Here is a 21324-nt window from a genome sequence, read left to right on the forward strand (position 1 = left end):
AGACTGGGAACTGGAATTGGACCACAAAAAAAAAAGTATTTTCTTACAGTAGTTTTTAAAATTTCCTATATGACATGCACTTTCAAAAAAAAATTATGCAAAAATGTGTTCAGCAACTAGTTGGGTTTTGTACGTTGATTGTTAGGATTGTTTTTTTTTTTAATATTAAAATGAAAAATATCACTTATTTTATATTTTTTTGTAATTGAAATACAACAATTTTGCTATTGCTGTAAAGATGGTGGAGCCGGGTTTACCTGCTGTTTGTCGGTTGATCACTTTGTTCACATATTTCATTCAGACCAGAAAAACGGAAATAAATGTATGTTAAATCAGAAAAAAAGACAATTGACAGGTTGTATTCAGAATGTACTTGTATTGATTCTTAATTAGTAAATGAGAAATATAACTTAATAATTAGATAAAAGAATATATATCATTCATAATTTTGTACAGTTTATTACCATGTGTGTAAATATCACAATATTTTGTTGAGAAATGAATCTTTTTGGGTATCAAAATAATACAGATGGTTCTGTTTGTAACTAAGGGATCTACATAGCCTGTTTGAGTGTTGCATTTTCTTAGGAAATTGACATATGTGAGAGTTTTTTTTTTGGTTTGTTCCTCGACTCAATTTGTTTAAAATTCCATAACTGTTTGATTGCCTTAATATGAAATTATTATATGCTCAGTTTTTTTATGTATAACTTTGGAGAAAGGAAATAGAAAGAGAATATTACCGTATATTTTTCAGGGAAAATTCAAAAGCATACTAAAATTGCTTCGCAATACATGTATTTAAAAATACAGTCCAAAATAAAACTTATCAAGGGTTTGGTATTACATGTATTTCTATTAATATAAATTTTCTTAATTAATTTTCAAATTGATCCAAATCAAAATCAAATGCTTATATATATGAACTTTTTAAAAAGGATTTTATTGACAATACATTGTATATAATCAAAAAAATCAATGAATAATATGGCACTACAAAGATACACATAAACATGTAGTTGATATAAGAATATAAAAATTTATACAATAAGTACAGGCTAGCATTCTCAAAAATTATAGATTTCAATAGTTGCATACTTTTACAATATAAAAAGTTCATGGTAGAAATGTCGTTGCTGTTGTATAGCTGTCATGTAAATATACTGGTACAAAAGGCGCATGTCATTGGAAAGAAAACATTATAACAGTATATTACATCATTACACTTGCGAGTACATATATGCACATTAATGCTTAAAATGAAGAGATATTTATAAACTATCACAGCAAAAGGTTTGGGTCATGCTTGCCTCTATTAAGTTTAATTTACAATGAAATCATTCCAGACCAATATCATTCAATATGAACATAATTACATCCATCCATCAACATCATAAAAATTCCTAATAATAGAATCAAGTTAAGATTGAAACATGCATGCAGGAAACATTTTTACAAAGTGTTCACTTCACAGTACATCATTTTATGACAGACTGTTCCCACCAACATTCGCTTCTTGTAGAGAGTCGCTGTAGTGGAACCATAAAGTTCAAGGTCGTCTGACAGTAGCTCCGTGACCCCAGTCACATTAGTACCACTCTTGTCCATGTGTAGCATTAGTACCTATAAGTTAGGCCAATCAACTTAAAATGCATGATGATAGTAATAATGATTTATAATGGTAATGATAAAATATTGATTTATGTGAATTGCACTAGTTTTATCTAATGGGGTGAGAAACAAAAGATGAAAATTGTATTGTACTAGCTATTCAAATAAAAAGGTCCTCCCCTGTCAAAGATGATGAAGCATAGTTATGGGTAACATACTAGATGAAAACTAATGATTAACACCTTGATCATCCAAAAAAATAATGGCTGCTTGAATATTTGTTTTATCACTTTGAAAAAGGAAGTTGACATCAGATTGGTTAAAAAATGAATCCCATCATTTAGCATGCCTCGATCAGCAAAGAGTGTGTTCAAATGTGTATATTTACATTCTACTGTGTTTTTCCATTAAATTCCGTGATGTTTAAATGCCTCTAATTGCAACAAGTAGTCAAAGGTCAAATTGACGAGTTTTATTATGACGTCACAAACGTTGAACGCTGTAAACTGCAACGTCACAAGCGAAAATCAAAGTTCACGCTTATGGCTGTTACTGTGGCTCTTCCATTAATTTTAACTTACCCTAAGGATAAGATAGGAATTTTAAGGTATGAATCACATTTGCAGACAAGGCAAGAAGTTAAAAAAAATGTAAATATAAGCATTAAATCATGATTTTTTGAAGTATACACTCTCATAACTGCAGCGGTGTGTGCATACAAATTTTCACAACGCGCTAACGCGCGTTACTCAATTTGTATGCACACACCGCTGCAGTTATGAGAGTGTATACTTCAAAAAATCATGATTCAATGCTATAATATATATCAGAGTTATAAGTTAGCAACCTTCTTTGTATTATATATGAAGAGGGTCTGATTTAAAAAAAAAAATGTTTGTTTTAGGTAATTTTGTTCAATGAATGTATAAATTAGATTTAAAATATGTCATAAAAGGATAATTTTATAAACAAAAAAATAAATAAAGTCCAGAGGGTCTATATACTTTGGGGTTGGGGGTGGAGGGTTCCCGGTTTACTTTGTATATTAATCAATGTTTGTTTGTTCTTCATAAAATATATCTTTAAAAATAAATGTAACTTCAATTTTAAGGACAAAGATTGCATCATATTGCACATAGTCCTTTCAAGCAGCTGTGCACGTGATTAATATTTGATGATTTATTTTATCATCAATTTCTATACCTGTGAAGCAGCAATTTCAGTACTAGGGTCATTCAGATGTTTTGAAATTTTAAACCCGATAGGATGGCAGCCTAACAGCACATCTCCTGTTACAGGATCTATCGTTGGGTTGTCTGGGAATGTGTCAAGCTCAACTTCCTACAAATTAACACATGCATATTTAAATGAAATCTAACGCTGACATGTCTGCATGAAAATCTCTTAATTAAAGATATTGATTTATTCCATATCCTTTCTGTGATTTTATTAATTGCAGCTGCATACATTAGATAATAAAACAAGAGGTCAATGGGCCAAATTGCTCACCTGAACAAGAATTCCTCATATCATTATTTTTTAGTGTTGAATATTTTCCCTATATATTTCTATGTGAATTGTTGAAGCCCTTTTAGGGCTCCAGTATTAGTCTGAGGATCAGTTTGAACAATTTAATACCTACATTATCTGAGTAGGCTTGCATAGTAATCTCACAAACTAGCATTGTAGTTCTTGAGAATAAGATCTTTTATCATTTTCTCTACATAATTCTATGTTTTCTCTACATAGTTTTATGTTGATTTCTTTGCCCCTCTTGGGGCACCAGTATTAGTCAAAGGGTTATCATTTAAACAATTAGAAGCTACACTATCTTTGGATGCTTGAATAGTAATCTCCCATATTGTAGCATTGGAGTTCTTGAGAAGATTTTTTAAACATTTCCTTTTTATATATTTCTGTGTTAAACTTTGAACCCCTCTTGGAGCCCCAGTATTAATCTGGGGGGAGGGGGGGGGGGGGGAGGTCACAATTTGAACAATTTAGAATATACCCTATCTATCATAAAATATTATAGTATTCTCACAAACTATTATCTCAAAGATTGTAGTTCTTTCTAGGAAGAATTTAAACACTTTCCCTATATGATTCTTTGTTAAACTTGGAACCCCTCTTGGGGCCCTGGTGTTAATATGGGGAGTCACATTTTTCACAATTTAGAATCTACACTATATCTCAGGATGCTTGCATAGTTATCTCAAAGATTGTAGCTGCAGGTCTGTAGCTCCTGGTCTGAAAAAATTTGGATGAGCAACCTGGGAGCAACAGTGCCACCCATTGAAAACATAGGTAATCACAGATTACAAAGCTCACCGAGACGAGACATCACCCTTATGAGACTTCACCTTTATGAGACCACCTTTATCATATTAAATGAAAATCATACTTTATGATCTTGGATATTCATGGATTCTGTTTTGACACAATATCGTATATCATCTGTTCAAAAATTGTATGATAATCATATGTTCATATGTTAATCAATACAATAATATAAAATTAAATATTGCATCCTATCATATTTACAACATATATCATATAATACAATAAAATACCATAATAAACAATGATGAGATATGATATTGTAACGTATGGTATGACATTGTATTGTGTTATACGTTATTGTATTTGATCACATAATACAATATCATAGTATATAAAACAATATAGTATTATATTACAATATCATATTACATAATACATCATAACATTGAAACATATGATATTATATTGTATAATATAGTATGATATTGTATGATACTGTATCATTTTTGATACATAATATGGTATTGTATCATATGATACAATATTCTTTGATACAACATTGTATCATATCAAATGATACAATATTATGTGATAAAGTAAAATATTATATAATACAATATTATATTATACATATTGTTTCATATGATACAATAATATATTTTACAATATCATACAATACCATTTCATGTGATGTGATAATATATCATATTATAAACCAATATCATATTATACAATATCGTATGATACGATATTATATAATATTACAGTATCATATTATACAATTTCATGTGATATAATTCTATATTACAGAAACTAATATCATATAATACAAAATCCTATGATACAATATTATAGAATATACAATATTGTATCATAGGATACAATATTATATTTTGCAATATCTTATGTAATAGTATCATGTGATTAAATAATAAATTAATAATACAATATAATATTATACAATATTGTATCATAATATACAATACTATACATAACGATATCATGATACAACATCATAACATAAGATATCAAAAAAATTTATACAATATCATATCGTATCATTTAACTTTTTTAAATATTACATATGATATTATATTGTATCATATTAAACAATATTGTTTCATACCATACAATACTATATCATAGGAATCATCTTATATCATTTATCAACAAACACATCTATCTATCGAGCAGGTTTGAGTGAGGTAGGAGATTTCTTTAGCATCCTTGATAATGGAGATCAGGCTCTGCATCTGAAGCAACCTCTGCGTTTCATTAATAATATAGTTAAATCAACTATGCAAGCTATCATCTATAAAACCTGTTCCAAAAAAACTAAACGTCATCCAGCATCTGAAACATAACATTAATTCTAATTGCTATGACCTAGTCACTCCTATCAATAAATACCTGTAACATTTGTTATTCAAAACTTCTCTGTTAATAAAAAATAAAAATATCCTTCCTGACCCCTTGAAGGCTAATTCAATTCTCCCCGTAACAGACCTCCTTACGTTTATTTATATCTGCTCAATGTATATTTTCGTAACTAGGTAACTAGGTCATTGCAATGCACATGTATATATGTACAATAATAACTATTTAATCTTAATTATAGTAGTATATATGCATTATTTATTAAATAATTAATATAAATAAAGTTGAAGTCGGGTTCGGTATTACAAAATAAATCATGGAATTTCCCGGTAAAAGTTAAAACAGACGTAATCAATGTTTAGTGCAGTTTCCCACCAAATACACATTACTATGGAACTAAAGGTAAACAAACATCTACAATATGTATGATTATACTGTAAGCTCTGCAAATAATGTCAAAACACTCAATCCGAATTTCCTCGGCGATGATAATACAGGTCAATATATGATAAACAAAACACATAGTCATTATATATATTTCACATTTACAACAGTTAACTTGTAAAAATGGCGGCTCTTAATCTCGATGTAAATTTGAAACTTGATTTTTAGAGGACGGTATCGTGTTCCAAAAGCACTGTAGCTCCCAGGTCGTCCACCCGAATTTTTTCAGACCAAGAGCTACAGACAGGCAGCCACAAATATTGTAGCATTGTACATAGTTCTTATACAGAAGAATTTTAAACATTTTCCCATTTATGTTTCTATGCTAAATTTTAAACCCTTCTGAGGATTCCAGGGTTGGTCCGGGGGGGGGGGAAGGGGGGGGACAATTTAAGGAATTAAAAATCTACATATCTGATGCTGCTTGCTTGGTAATTTCACAAATTGCAGCATTATGGTTTTTGAGAAGAAACATTTTATTCTTTTCCGTATATATTTCTATATTAAAATTTGAACCTCTCCTGAGGCCCCAGTATTAGTCTGTGGGTTATAATTTGAACAATTTGAAATTTACATTATTTGAGAATGCTTGCATAGTATTCTCACAAATTGTAGCATTGTTGTTCTTGAGAAGAAGATTTTTAAACATTTCCCCCATTTTTTTTTCATGTTCAACTTAAACTTTGAACCCTCCTGAGGCCCTAGGATTAGGTTGCAGGTCACTTCTCCAATATATATAAAAGATTTGGTGTAAATATTGGTTTCTTAAAAAGAAGATTTTTTAAGACACACACTCTATCTTCACTGTTTCACAATTATCTTATTTTTAATAAGGTTTTGCCCTTTATTTTAAAATTTAGAACCCCTCCTTTTAAGGATGCTTTGGTCCAAGTTTAGCTAAATTTGGCCTTCAGTTCAGGTGAGCTAAAAAGATGGGGACCACCTTAAAGGGTTCCACTTACAGTACTGGCATACCAAAGGATGAACTAAGGAGATTTAAAACCAGTATGGTATATTCAAGACAGTGCTTAAAACATAGCCCTGAATTTGTTCAGATGTCATTTCTGTGAATTGCAAGAACCTTATTTTTAAAAACCAGCAAAATGTTTAACATGAATTGAACAAAAACTTACATTTATTTTTGTGAGTCTGTTGTTAGCCTCTCGTTTGTACACAATAAATTTTTTACCTGCACTGGAAACAACATAAACATGTCTGGAACAGAAAACAAAAGTGAATCATTATCTCATAGTACATGATTAAGAAAACTGAATGTTCTTAATTTGTAATTTTATATGCTTACAGTAAACTAAAACACTCAGAGAGCACTTCTGATATATAATTTTACAAGTGTCTGTTTTACTGTCAGTTTTTAATGCTTCAGCTACATTGTAAGGTATGTAGCATCAGGGAAGCCCCCCCCCCCCCACTTTTTCACACAGCAACTAATTTTCTTCAATTTACATATAAACAAATGAAAAGGGGGGGGGGGGGAAGGGGGGGGGACAATTTAAGGAATTAAAAATCTACATATCTGATGCTGCTTGCTTGGTAATTTCACAAATTGCAGCATTATGGTTTTTGAGAAGAAACATTTTATACTTTTCCGTATATATTTCTATATTAAAATTTGAACCTCTCCTGAGGCCCCAGTATTAGTCTGTGGGTTATAATTTGAACAATTTGAAATTTACATTATTTGAGAATGCTTGCATAGTATTCTCACAAATTGTAGCATTGTTGTTCTTGAGAAGAAGATTTTTAAAACTGAATGTTCTTAATTTGTAATTTTATATGCTTACAGTAAACTAAAACACTCAGAGAGCACTTCTGATATATAATTTTACAAGTGTCTGTTTTACTGTCAGTTTTTAATGCTTCAGCTACATTGTAAGGTATGTAGCATCAGGGAAGCCCCCCCCCCCCCCCCCCCCCACTTTTTCACACAGCAACTAATTTTCTTCAATTTACATATAAACAAATGAAAAGGGGGGGGGGGGGGGGGAAGGGGGGGGGGACAATTTAAGGAATTAAAAATCTACACTTCTGATATATAATTTTACAAGTGTCTGTTTTACTGTCAGTTTTTAATGCTTCAGCTACATTGTAAGGTATGTAGCATCAGGGAAGCCCCCCCCCCCCCACTTTGAAAATGAAAAATGAAAAGCTGTCAATGTGACAGCAAACCGGGTTTTCTTTTATGTGAACTTTATCCATAATCCATGTCAACCCATATCCAAAGAAATGGTGTACCCCTATATGCAATATTTTGCCAAAAAAAGACTAAGTTCAAAAGCTGGTATTTTTTTCATAAATTATCAGAAATCAAAATCCTAGTAATATGCACACCTATGATATATCGTATGTACAATTGATCTGCAAAAGAACAACCTCTTATCTTGAAATCTGTAGGAGGAGTTATCCGTACAATGAGGGTACACTATATGCAATATTTTGCCAAAAAATGACTAAGTTCAAAAGCTAGTATTTTTTTCATAAATTATCAGAAATCAAAATCCTAGCAATATGCACACCTCTGATATATGTACAATTGATCTGCAAAAGAACAACTTCCTATCTTGAAATCTGTAGGAGGAGTTATCCGTAAAATGAGGGTAACCTATATGCAATATTTTGCCAAAAAGTGGGAAAACCCCTGTATACCCTAAATGGTAAAACCTGAACAATTCTTTATTCAAGAAAAACAAAAAGCAAAACAACAACATCCTATCTTGAAAACTGTAGGAGGAGTTATACATACAATGAGGGTACCCTATATGCAATATTTTGCCAAAAAATGACTAAGTTCAAAAGATGGTATTTTTTTCATAAATTATCAGAAATCAAAATCCTAGTAATATGCACACCTCTGATATATGTAAAATTGATGTGCAAAACAATAACTTCCTATCTTGAAAACTGTAGGAGGAGTTATCCGTACAATGAGGGTACCCTTTTGGCAGCCGCCCACCCACCTGCCCGCCCGCCATTTTCACCATTTTAATAACCGGATTTTTCCTTCGGAAAACCCGGTTAAAAATTGGATTTTAATGGAGTCCACCCCCCCCCCCCCCCCCAAACTTTTTTTTAGAGTATGTAAGGAAATGGAACGAAAATAAGGAATTAAAGAGTGAAATTGAAGTTATAGATATACTATGCTACCCCCCCCTCCCCCCACTTTCAAAAAAGATGCTACATGCCTAATTTTAGATTAAAGGCTGTAAACTATAGTTTATGGACAGAAAACTACAGTTAACAACATTAATCTATATTTCTCATCTGTAGATCATAGTTAATTCAATCATCATTCAATACTTCAGAAATCTGAAAATTTTTACCTATACAGGGTTTGAACAAACTTCATGTAGCTCGCTTTCATTCTACAAGCCATAAACCCTATTCTTCATATCAAATTCAATCATTAGAGCAATGACACAATGTTCACCTTAAATATTTAGAAAGCCTTTGCAAATGTATCGATAATATATAGATTATTACATGGCAATTTTTATATCGCATCCTTTATTAGCCCGAGGTCACTGTCTATCAGCCTGAGAGCAGTCAAGTTTACTTATACTTATGTATATATGTCACTTAATAAGTGTGATATAAATCTTATATCACACCCCTAGGGTTTATATTGCATGGATAGGCGAATTTTCGGTTTATAGCGCACAGGGCAGAAAAGGGTATTTTTCTATAAGTATACGATATATAGGCATTGCAGACAGTAAATCTGAGGCTGCCACCTGATGTTATTTATTTTTCTTGAAATGAAAAAACATACCCCCTACCGACAGTTATGTAAATTCCTGATTAAATGTGAGGAATTAATATATCCACATAAAATGATCACAAGAAGCACATCTCACAAATTTAACAATCTCGCTTTTATTTTTTGGACATGTAACCTACATGAAACTATGATAAAAATTCACATTTGCAATTTTATGTTCTCACGATTTGATGGAAAATGGCTGAATCGCAGAATAAAGTGCTCACATTGTGTAAGGAATCTACAGTATTTTTTTTATAATGTTTATCAAAAAATGTATCCCCTACCTAATATTACATGTATGAACATTGAGGTATTTTTTATTGCAAAGGAAAACTAATTACAACAATTCAGGTACCTCTGTGGTGAATGATTCTGGAACAAAAAGATTAAAATGCCACTCCCAACTATAATTTACTGCATCATTTGCATATCCCCAAGCAGAGGGGTGGGACTTTTCATATGAATACATTTTAAAGCTCTCCACAAGTTCCAAGTCTGGCTTAAACTGACATTGTAGAATTTTCACTTCAAGCAATTTTTTAGTTTAAAAAGCTAATTGCAAGATTTTGAACATTGCTGACCAAAAATTTCCCATGCTTTGAGTTCTGTGATATCATCCAAGTTCATATTACAAATATGTCAGAAAAACACTAATGTATATTATATCAAAATTCTAAAAGTATAATTTTAACCTTTGTAAAATGATTTGTTTCAAATGAAGCTTTTCTTCACTATACCTTCAAAATCTGTCAAAAACAGCAACATTTATAGACATGCATTCTTACCTTCCATCTTTTGAGAGAGTAATCCCATTAGCCATATATGTTGGCTCTGAGACTCGGATGAAATCTCTGCCATCATAGTACAATACATGTCCGTAGGAGAGCCCAATAATTTGCTCTAAAAAGTGAAGGAAATGGTTACGATAGTATCCGTAGTCTGTCGTGTAAAAGGTTTCAGGACCTGTCGCTGCAACATCGTTCAGTCTGAAATATTTTTTGTAATAGGTTAAATATAGGATATTTTTTTGCATTTATACTCTTCATTATTTGACTCCCACTATCTCTACTGTAAATACAATTCACTTATCAACAATAACCAATTGCGAATAGTTAATATTCTTTATTTAAATTGTCATCAATTTATCCATTCATGCCCTCACCCCATAAAAGAAATAATTTAAACATGAATTACAAATGAACAAGGGTTCCTTTGTAGGTTTTTAGATGCTTCAGTTCCAGGGTCTTCTCCAGAAACTCAAACTTTTCAACAGTGTCCTCCTCTGCTCTATGCACCACAACAAACAGGAATACCTTGCCTACAGGTGTAGATATAAAAAAAATCTACTGAATTATACATGTTACATGTAACATCTTGTCTACATGTGTGGTGTAAAGGTAAATCAAAATTATTACGTTACATGTAATACATCATCTCCAGGCGTGGACATAAAGGTAAATCAAAACAATTACATTACATGTAATACCTTGTGTACAGGTGTGGATATAAAGGTAAATCAAAATGATCATGTTACATGTAATACCTCTAGTGTCTACAGGTATGGCTATGGATATAAAAATAACTCAAAATTATTACATTTTTCATGTAATATCTTAATGTCTACCAGTGTGGATAAAAAGGTAAATCAAAATGATTACATTTTCAACGCAATACCTTGTGTACACACAGGTGAAGAGTTTAAGGTAAATTAAAATTACTACATGTTACATGTAATACTTTACCTACACGTTTGGGTATGAAGATGAATCAAAAGATTACATGTAACATGTAAAGCGTTGTCAACAGGTATAGATATAAAGGTAAATCAAAATGATATTACATGTTACATGAGGATCTAATGACATGTAATCTTTGTCATAATTTTGCTCATTATAAAATACAGGTACTACTGATAATATTTACCTGGTATATGTAATTTTAAAGAAGATGTCCTATAACATTTATAATTATATGTGTATCATATTATACATATATTCATACATAACCTGCAGCTTCATAGACAAGGCAAATGTCTGTCAAGGGTCCCAAACAACAATATCAACAAAAATTGTTTCAAAAATTATAACAAAATCTGATAAACAAAGTAATGAATACCAGTACATGTATACACGTGAATAGTGTTTTTATTTTTCACATACCTTTTTCTTCTAGTACACTGATACCATGGGGAGCAAAATCTTCATAGCTGAACTGATTTCCAACTATCATCAGCTCTCGAACTCCATCTGCAGGCTTTTCCAAGTTAAATAGCATGATTCTGCCTCTAGCATTGTCTTTTTTGTGATACTCCTTCATGGCAGGGGAGAATAAAGGACCATCTATACCCTTATAAACAAAAAATCTTATCATTAATAAGTTCTTTACATATATCCGGTACTGTACTGTTGATAATGCTTTTTTAAATTCAATTTTGACTTAGGAAAATTATACTTAAATTAAAAAAAAAAAAATCAAATATACTATATGTTCCAATTTTCTAGTCTCTACCAAAATCCAGGCATTCATCAACTTGACTAAATGTTCCGATAGAACCCTCATGTGGCAATACTGGAAATGGTTAACTTTTTCACAAACTTCAAATTTCACAAGCAAAAATTACTAAGACATTTACTAGTTTGTTTGACACTTGATCTTTAACCTCATTACCCATGTTACCTAAGATATACCATAAAGTATACAGAGTTTGATATTTACCAAGCAGAGGATTTTCAAGTAAATGCTACCGTATATGGTCATCATCATTTAAGGTTAAGAATACAGTAGTCTGACCCTTAAACTTTGACCTCATGACCTAAAAATAAATTTGGATGTCTTCTTCTGGGATATACCATGATTGATGTTTATCAATCAATAGATTATCAAGATATCAAGTGAAAAATAACTGCCGACAGGCATTTGCAAAGTGATTTGATCTTAAAATCAGCAGGAGCTCTCTCCTTTCCATGTATCAATTACTGCCTATCAAGCAAAAAGGTTCTTGGACAACACTATTATAGTCCACTTGTTGATGTGAAGAATGGTTTAAACCTTGATATCTGACCTTTGACCTAATAAATAAAGGAAGTCATCTACAGCATGAACTCCTTAGGGGTACCACAAATGATGTGTGTACTACTATACCAGCTGACTAGGGGCATAAAAATCAATTATCAATATTATTTCAATAAAGTACTGCAAATCATTGGGCCACTTTTCTCTGTGCTTCAACCAGACTTGAATGTCAAATCGGGAGGGAGTTAATGGTTTATATATACACAGCAATAATAGCCTGAATTATTCTGCATGTTGATTGAATCATACATATTTTTGAGTTTTGTCATTTGTAGATGACTTACAGAGGTGATGAAAGTTAATCCAGACTTGGTGGTTTGCATGTCTTCAGATCCATGATCTAAAATGAATATCAAAAGTCAGTATGTATCATCATGTCAACAGTTTCTTTATCGATAATTCTGGTCAACCAGTGATTGACAAACCTGGTTAAAAACCAGCAGGAATGTTTACAAAACTTTTTAAAATCTATATGACCTATGTATGTTCCTAAGATATGACTTAGGAACATCCTAAGAATAGCCCAGGCCATGGTAACTTAGGAACATTTTAAGTTAGGATATCCCAACCTACTGAGATTATTATTTTCACATTATTTCATACAGAGAAAATTTGAGAGGCTTGTGCAGGGATAAATCATTAATCATTTTGCCTAATAAAATTATAAATGTCAGTAACATGACCAGTAATTAAATTTGAACACATTTTCAAAAATTTACATTTATCTAGATTTATCAATAGAGATGCAGATGGTGACATCAAAGTTTATCATTCATGACGTTATCATATGAAGTACAGACAAGTGACTTTTTACACATAGCTGTGAATTAAATCAATCGGGATTAAGCCTTTGAAATTAACGTACCCCCAAAGTTGATGCATTTATTATATAACTATTCAAAACTTTTTATGCATCTTTTGATTTGTACTTCATCGAAAACACACTATTTTAAGTATCCAATTTGAGTGCTTAATTGTCTTAACCAGTAAGATGGTAATTAATAAGTCATACCTATTCCTTCCACAATGTGACATTTTCCTGGTCGATGGTTCCATACAGTTTTATGGTAGTCAAGAAACAAACTGAAATACATGAAATACTACAACTATATATGTAGACAACTTAGTACCTAGAGCATACCTTGATTTTTAAAGATTTTAAAAATTTCTCCAACATATTCTTAAGTTAAACATTGAGCTCCTTTCGATATTTCAGTTTTTGAGATTTTAGAAGATTTTTCTCTATGTATTCCTTAATGTATATAAATATTCACACCTATTGTGTTCCCACCCTACCCCTCAGGGATCATAATTTGAACGTTAAGTCTTATAAAGTATGTTTGTACAGACCCTGAAACGTGCTACTACACCTCTAAAACGAACCGTACCATTCCGTGCAAGAAACGAACGGTACTGTTCACAAAACAAAACGTTCCGTTCACAAAGCGTACCGTACCGTTCACAAAGCGAACCGTACCGTGCAAAAAGCGTGCAAGATAATTTATGCAAGACCCACCTCCAGACGGACAAAAAAGCTTACCGTACCGTGCAATGAGCGTGCAACTTCCATATACGGCTTATTGACCTAATGTCTTTCGATGAATACGGACGGAGATTATTGCTGACCAGTTAAGTTCAATATTTAGCTAGATTTATTTATAGGAGATTAGAAAACACATACTAAGATTTAAAACTGTAATTCTTATTAAAACAGTTACAACATATTTTAATTTAATTTCCTTTCTAAGACCGTAATCATCTCAAAATTTGCATCGCCGATTTCTTAAACATTGTAAACTATTAATTTTCACACAAATCGTGGTTATACTATACTCCACAAGATGCCGGTAATCACACCTCTCCACGGACACCTGTTTGCTAACTCATTACAACCTGTCGTGTGTATAGTCTGAATATATCTTACTTCTACTTTGTTTGTTTCGTGGCTTTTCTTAATCTCTAAAAAAACAAAAGAACTGTCTGTAGATATGTAAACAAACAACTACACAGAAGACTATCGGCGCGTGGATCCGAAGATAAATTCAGCGACTCTATACATGCCGGATTTTCACAAATATTAACTTGCAATAAAATATCATTTACCGGGTACATTAATGTACCAAAAAACTGATTAATTATATTGTAAATAGTTGAATGGGATTTTAACATTTTGCAAGTAGATGTAAGCACAAACACAGCTCTTTTTAAATTCATTTTCAATCTAATATGTGTGATGTGAAATAGCGTCCAAATTTTAACCGTCGAGATCAATCTGAATACATCGTCTACTGTACAAACTTTTAGTCACTAAATTTTTGCGAGAAACCATGAGTCTAAAATAAATGAATTAAATTCATACAAATAAAAATTAATAATTCCAAATTGTTTGCACACAATTACATACAACTTGTGTGTTGATTATATTGCTTAAATTAAAGTTTTATCTCTGAACTAAATTATTTCGCTTTAGGTTTCTATAGTTGGTCATTTGAGCGGGATTTTATCTTAGGACTCCACGTGCTTCGCCTGTCAATCAGTTTTTAAAGTATAACAGTACAGATCACGCCACGCGCCGCGTACTACTTGGCTCCTCCTATATGGCTAGAAGAAAATTATCGAATGAAAACTTTTTTGTTTTATGTTTTCTTAAATCCCTATTAAAAAGAGTGTTCCTATTTGAAATTATTCAACAATAATTTCCATTCGACTTCATGATTACATTATCTGTAAATCTGTAAATAGTCAGCTAAATCGCATGCATACAGTGAAGAGCGGACACTAGTTCAACAGAATGATAAATATCGCCATTAAATGCTATTGACTTATGTATATACATATCGTAAGAAATATGCTACATGTACATGTATAGTTTAACGGAAAAACAAAAACTAATAGTCATATTTTGATTATACACGCGATCTTAGTTCAGATAAGAGAAGCGATGACGGGTTACATGTAGGTATGATCACAGGGGCTTGTGTAGAAAAAGAAACATCGTTATATTTTTCCTCCGAGGTACCCACTTTTTAATGATATTATTTTTTTCTACACAAGCCCCTGTGGTATATGATCTGTGTATACGCACAAGTGCAGAAAATCGTAGAATCAATATTTAAATGAATGTGTCATTACTCAAACTATATAACAGTTGATTTCAAGATTTCTTATCTGAAATTCATTGTTTATCTTAATATCATTAACTGCATGTAATTTTACATCGTCTATTCACTAAGGGAATTTGATCGGCAATAGTTCTAATATGTACAGTAGCACGCAATAAAGAATGATCATACGAATTATGAATAAAGAAAAAGAAAGGTGATGCTTGTAAAAATAACAACTAGCTGAGAATCAAGACAACGATTAAGGAAAATTAAAAAATATCGGAATAAAGTCGGGGCAATTTTTTATAGCAATTTTAAAAGGATTAGAAATATTTAATGACTTCAATTCAAGTACATGTATAGAAATAAAAACTTAAGGTGCTTTGTAAAATTATCGACAGCTCGCTGAATTAACAAAAATATATCGGATTAAAGTCAAACAGTTCTTTTAATCTATCTTCATGATTACACTTATCTAAAATTAAATACTAATTATAACAGACTAATCAAAAAATAAATTACCCTCGCTTCCCGGTTGTCACTGAGTACACGTTTCACGAAACGTATTAAAACAGGGGAAGGGATGGAAGTTCTGATTTTAAATAGATTGAAATACATTTGTAAAATATCATATAAATAAACCAAAAATTTCAGTATCATATGTCATAATTACCACCTTGCTGAAGTAGATCGGGTAAAAACTAAACGAAATTATATTGAGACAAATCAAAGCGTTCAGGCCACGTCTACCTCATTAATAAAGCACTCAAACTGTTCACAAAGCGTGCAGCTATTTTTAGCAAAACGTGCCGTGCAAGAATCGAACCATTCTGTTCACAAATCGTACCGTACCCAGTGTGCGAAATTAACGGTAGACCGATAGACAAAATCTATAGAAAATACGCCCAGTCTATAGTAACTTGATTATTTGTAGACCAACTTGTCTATAGAACGAATGCAGCCTGTCGTCCAGTCGATTGAAGGTTTTACTCAATACCTTTTTAAATACACTGCGATAAGAAGCAGAATGTAATTGCCATGTGCTATTTAAAAGTCAACAACAATATTCAGAGCATGTCATTTTTTGACAAAATGAAGTATTCACAAGGTGCTAGACATGGGAGAAAAAACCCGGATAGTCATACACCATTCTAGTTTTCGCATTCGTGAACCCAGACTGGAATTCATGACCGGCGTTCCGTTTTCCTTACGTTGTCTTAGATTCTGCGCTTTTGTTTCCTTTTGTATCGTGTTATCTACAGTATTCAAGGGAATATAGGGTATTTTATATATCTATTTTCCTTTACTTTATCTGAGTTTATTTGATTGGTATCACAAAATAATCATTACAAGGCAATGTCACTGTGTGTGGGTTTAGAGCCGGGCACCCTTCACCATGTCCTATAGTAAGTTGTGAAGTACCACATTATTTCATCACGTTCACCCTGAATAAAATTACAATACAAATAAAGAATAATATTTGTTGTTGTTTTTGGTTAATTTCGCACACTGCGTACCGTTCACAAAGTGTACCGTACCGTTCACAAAGCGAACCGTACCGTTCACAAAGCGAACCGTACCGTTCAAAAAGCGTAACGAACCACGGGCCCTGGAAGTTATTGTAAATATATTGCATGTGCATGTACTTTTTTATACATGCACATGCAATATAATTACAATAACTTCCATGGCCCGTGTAACAAACCGAACCGTGCAACTGGTGTAGTAGCACGTTTCAGGGTCTGAATGTCATGACAGTGGTCTGATCGCCGTCTTAGCTTTGTCTGATAAATACTTACACCAGTTTAAAGATATATGTAAGAGACAAAGCTAATGCAATCCCAAACAAGGTTTTCAGAATCATGGTCTAAAGTTGACAAAACGCTCAACCATGCACATTCCAATTAAATCGGGATCGGGATCGGGATTTTTGGATATTCCTACTTTCGATTGAACATAATCAGAAAAAAATGTATCATGTATATCGTTTGTATTTTAGCAGTTATATCTCCTATATTGTTTTCTATTGTCGTCCAAATTGTGCAAGGTAAATTTATTTTATCTTTTAATAAGCCTACCCACGTTGAACATTTTCCATGTTTTCATGTTGCTCGCATTGAAAAATTGATTTGTGTAACGTAATCGGTATTTATAGATATCTATATGGTCCACGGTCCTAAAGGCTAAAATTGACGAGGTCCAAATTTTAAAGGTGTTCATCCTTTGTTTATATCTCGTTCGTTCTCGCTGGAATACTTGCACTTTTGTATGCATATAATACTATGGTAAATTAACAATCAAACAACCTATATAGTATTTACCATAGTCTGTCCCAAAAAATTTATGCTGCACATTTGGACGATTTTTAATAAAAATAGACATACCTGTGAAAGAAGTGCAATTGAAATCGATGAAAAGGAAAATTTCCATGATAACTTCATTCACACATTATCATTTTCTCCTTGTAAAAAATTCACAAGAATGAAAACGGATTTCCTTCGGAGATTTATAATGGGGTATGTTAACATCTTTTCTCCATTCGGAAGTCACACAGAATACCTCTCCCAATTTTCAACGTTATCATCCGGGCTTATAATTATGGCTGATGCAATGCAAAATCCCCGTTGACTTTCTATTTTTTAAACAGGTTTTTTAACAGAAAAATCCGGTTATTGTAATATGGTGAAAATGGTGAGCTGGCGGCTGCCAAAAGGGTACCCTTATTGTATGGATAACTCCTCCTACAGTTTTCAAGATATGAAGTTATTCTTTTGCAGATCAATTGTATACTAGTATATATATATATATATATATATATATATCAGAGGTGTGCATATTGCTAGGATTTTGATTTCTGATAATTTATGAAAAAAATACCAGCTTTTGAACTTAGTCATTTTTTGGCAAAATATTGCGCAGCATTTGGGTACTCCATTTCTCTGGATATGGTAGGTATAGTGTTTATCAATTAAGGATTGACATGGATTATGGATAAAGCTCACTTAAAAGAAAACCTGGTTTGCTGTCACATTGACAGCTTTTCACTTGTTTACCTTGTATTGAAACCTGACAAGCTAGATGGGGGCATTTCAAAAGGGGAATCTTGGGATTTTTTTATACTATTGAATGAACATCGTCTGAATCAAGAGGTATTTATAAATATCGAATAATTTATGAAAATATGCAGCAAAAATATCTTGGGACAGACTATTAACAAGTAGGAATTTGTGAAGTTTTCCCAACTTAAATGAGCAAATTCTGTAAATCTGGCTTTACTCTGAATTTAAATCATTAAACGGTACTATAAAAAAAATAGAAATGCTATGAGTACGTGGAAGCTTATATGATGAATCGTCTGCAGAGACAAATGATTTTAATCTGCAGAGACAAATGATTTTAATAAACAAGTTAAGTCATGAATGCTGTACTTGAAGATTAATTCAACTGACAATGCTATTTACATGCATGTAATTAAAGCATCAAATTCAGGGCATAGTAATGGCTAAAACCCATTTTTTTGTTGATGCCATTATGGACATGATGGAAGTAACGAAATGTTAAACGGTTATAATCACCTAAGTCTAAAGTAAACATAAAGCAAGCTACAATTAAATTTCATACTAAACTTCTGAAATTTATTGCTCATGCATTTAATTTGTAAAGAAGACACATATTAGATCATGTAGATGAAGACTGTCAAAAATATGGACTCATTGATACTATATATATATACAACTTTTTCATACATGTGTAAGTTGAAGACCCCAAAATGTACAGGAGCATGAAAATACTGAATAATTTAGATTGGGCAACCTTGCCAGGAAATACAGTACCATACTATCATAAAATTAAAGTTGCACAAAAAAATTTGATAGCCTTGGACTGATAAATCTTATTTCCGTGCACATTCAATACAAATATTTGATTTTAAAAATTTCCCTAGACATTTTACCATGATTACTACAGATACTGTCGGGTTACATGTTGTTTCGCCCCAAAGCCAAAGGCCCAATGCATGAGCACTCCCAATTTTTTTTTTGAGTGACCCAGTTATGTTTCACTAGGGCACCAAATACCAGGGTACCTTTCTTGAGCACCCCAAAGTAAAAATTATCAGTTTTGGATTTCTTTCACAAGTGCCCTAAATTATACTGATATTGCATTAACAATGTTGGTGTAATATCAAGAGCACTCCAAGTTCAAAGTCCCCAAGTTTTGATTTATTTTCACAAGCACCCCAATATATGTTCGCCTAATTATCTTTAAAATCTTCGATGGAATCTCAATTATAATTATCTTTAAAATCTTCGATGGAATCTCAATTATAGTATACTTTCAATTGGATCATTTTCACGAGTGCCCCAAATGTGCTAATTCGATTTTGCTCTAAAATTTCGTTGGATTATTTTCATGAGCACCCCCAATTTTTTTTTTAGATTATATTCAATATTTAGGTTGACTCGATTTTATGTAAGGTAATTTTACCTTTCTTTGTAATCATTCATTAGATTTGGAAATCTAAAACAAGGTTTATTTATTCATTTGGAAAAAATGACATTTAGGGCGCCCATGAAATGTACTTGGTGGTGTTGTGAAATGTAATTGGGGCGCTCCAAAAAATTTGGGGCACTCATGCATGGGGGCATAATAGTTTTGGGGCAAAGTGACCAGCACACATATTGTCACTTCGAACTTTTAATACCTGACATCATCATCAGTAATCTCGGTGTAATTTGTCAAAACAGCGTCAAAATTATTCAGTTTCAGCAAATCTCTGTGAAGTGGTGCAGTTTGTTTACGTTAAAAAGCATCTTCGCTAGCCAAGGGTTTACGATCCGCTTCTCTCCTCTACAACCCTAGCCAAGGGTTTATGATCCGCTTCTCTCCTCTACAACCCTTGGGTTGTAGAGGAGAGAAGCGGATCGTAAACCCTTGGCTAGCGAAGATGATTAAAAAGTGGAAACTCTCGATATGCACTTGAATTTAACAGCGGTAATGGGAAGCATCGATGTATCCAAACAGACCCAATTGGAACATAAAATGCTAGCCTGATAGATATAGCTGGCTGGATGGGTGGTTGGATTGCTGGGTTGATTGATCGATTATTTTGCTTATGTTTTTTTTTCATAAACAGGTGAACTTAATGACAGATTACATCATTATGAAGTTCTAAAGCTGTCTGACATTTTACTGAGGGGACAAAAAGACCTCAAACTTCCAATACTGGACAGTTACTCTTTCATGAAATTTGAGGCTTTTAAAAAGTAAGTTAATTTTATTTTTCTTGTATTCTGTAATTTAATTGTTGAATACAAAAGTTAATGTTTACATCAACCTTCTCTGTCATATAATTTATGAAATATATTTGATTTCAGGACTTTTGAAATTGAGTTAGAAAAATCCAGGGTGGTTACTCCATCACTAGAAGTACTAACAGTGGATGGAAGTGGATTGGAGAAAAAGACCTTATTACAGCATACTCACTACTACACAGGAACACTAACAGGTTTAGAGTGTGTTATTAACAGGTTTAGAGTGTGTTATTAACAGGTTTACAGTGTGTTAATAACAGGTTTACAGTGTGTTATTAACAGGTCTACAGTGTGTTAATAACAGGTTTACAGTGTGTTATTAACAGGTCTGCAGTGTGTTATT

General features: G+C 32.3%; 2 protein-coding genes across 2 annotated transcripts in view; one reads left to right on the forward strand and one right to left on the reverse strand.

The window, feature by feature from the left end:
• Positions 1 to 922: 922 nt before the first annotated feature.
• LOC128192525 (serum paraoxonase/arylesterase 1-like) lies at positions 923 to 17614 on the reverse strand. The gene is made up of 9 exons (XM_052865271.1): positions 17469 to 17614; positions 13578 to 13648; positions 12850 to 12905; positions 11653 to 11839; positions 10688 to 10811; positions 10279 to 10479; positions 6849 to 6930; positions 2815 to 2952; positions 923 to 1623 (listed from the first exon to the last, which is right to left on the reverse strand). Exons 1-9 carry the CDS (start codon positions 17531 to 17533, stop codon positions 1453 to 1455), a joined length of 1095 nt encoding a protein of 364 aa, XP_052721231.1. The 5' UTR covers positions 17534 to 17614; the 3' UTR covers positions 923 to 1452.
• The window catches only part of LOC128192532 (ADAM 17-like protease), a 47919-nt gene continuing 44169 nt past the window's right edge, over positions 17575 to 21324 (forward strand). The window contains exons 1-3 of the mRNA XM_052865279.1: positions 17575 to 17716; positions 20804 to 20933; positions 21045 to 21175. Coding sequence (XP_052721239.1) covers positions 17647 to 17716; positions 20804 to 20933; positions 21045 to 21175 — 331 coding nt within the window. The 5' untranslated portion in view covers positions 17575 to 17646. The remainder of the gene's footprint in view (positions 17717 to 20803; positions 20934 to 21044; positions 21176 to 21324) is intronic.

The sequence above is a fragment of the Crassostrea angulata genome, chromosome 7 (genome assembly GCF_025612915.1).
Source record: "Crassostrea angulata isolate pt1a10 chromosome 7, ASM2561291v2, whole genome shotgun sequence".
Lineage (NCBI taxonomy): Eukaryota > Metazoa > Mollusca > Bivalvia > Ostreida > Ostreidae > Magallana > Magallana angulata.

Bases quoted from the DNA above. Each gene is read 5' to 3' on its own strand.
- LOC128192525 (XM_052865271.1), bottom strand. From the start codon at position 17,533: ATGATTCTGAAAACCTTGTTTGGGATTGCATTAGCTTTGTCTCTTACA. The intron at 10,480-10,687 runs GTAATTCATGTT...AAAATATTTCAG, and splicing joins AAAGGAACCCTTGTTCATTT to ACTGAACGATGTTGCAGCGA. The intron at 6,931-10,278 runs GTAAGAATGCAT...TTTCTGTTCCAG, and splicing joins ACTCTCTCAAAAGATGGAAG to ACATGTTTATGTTGTTTCCA.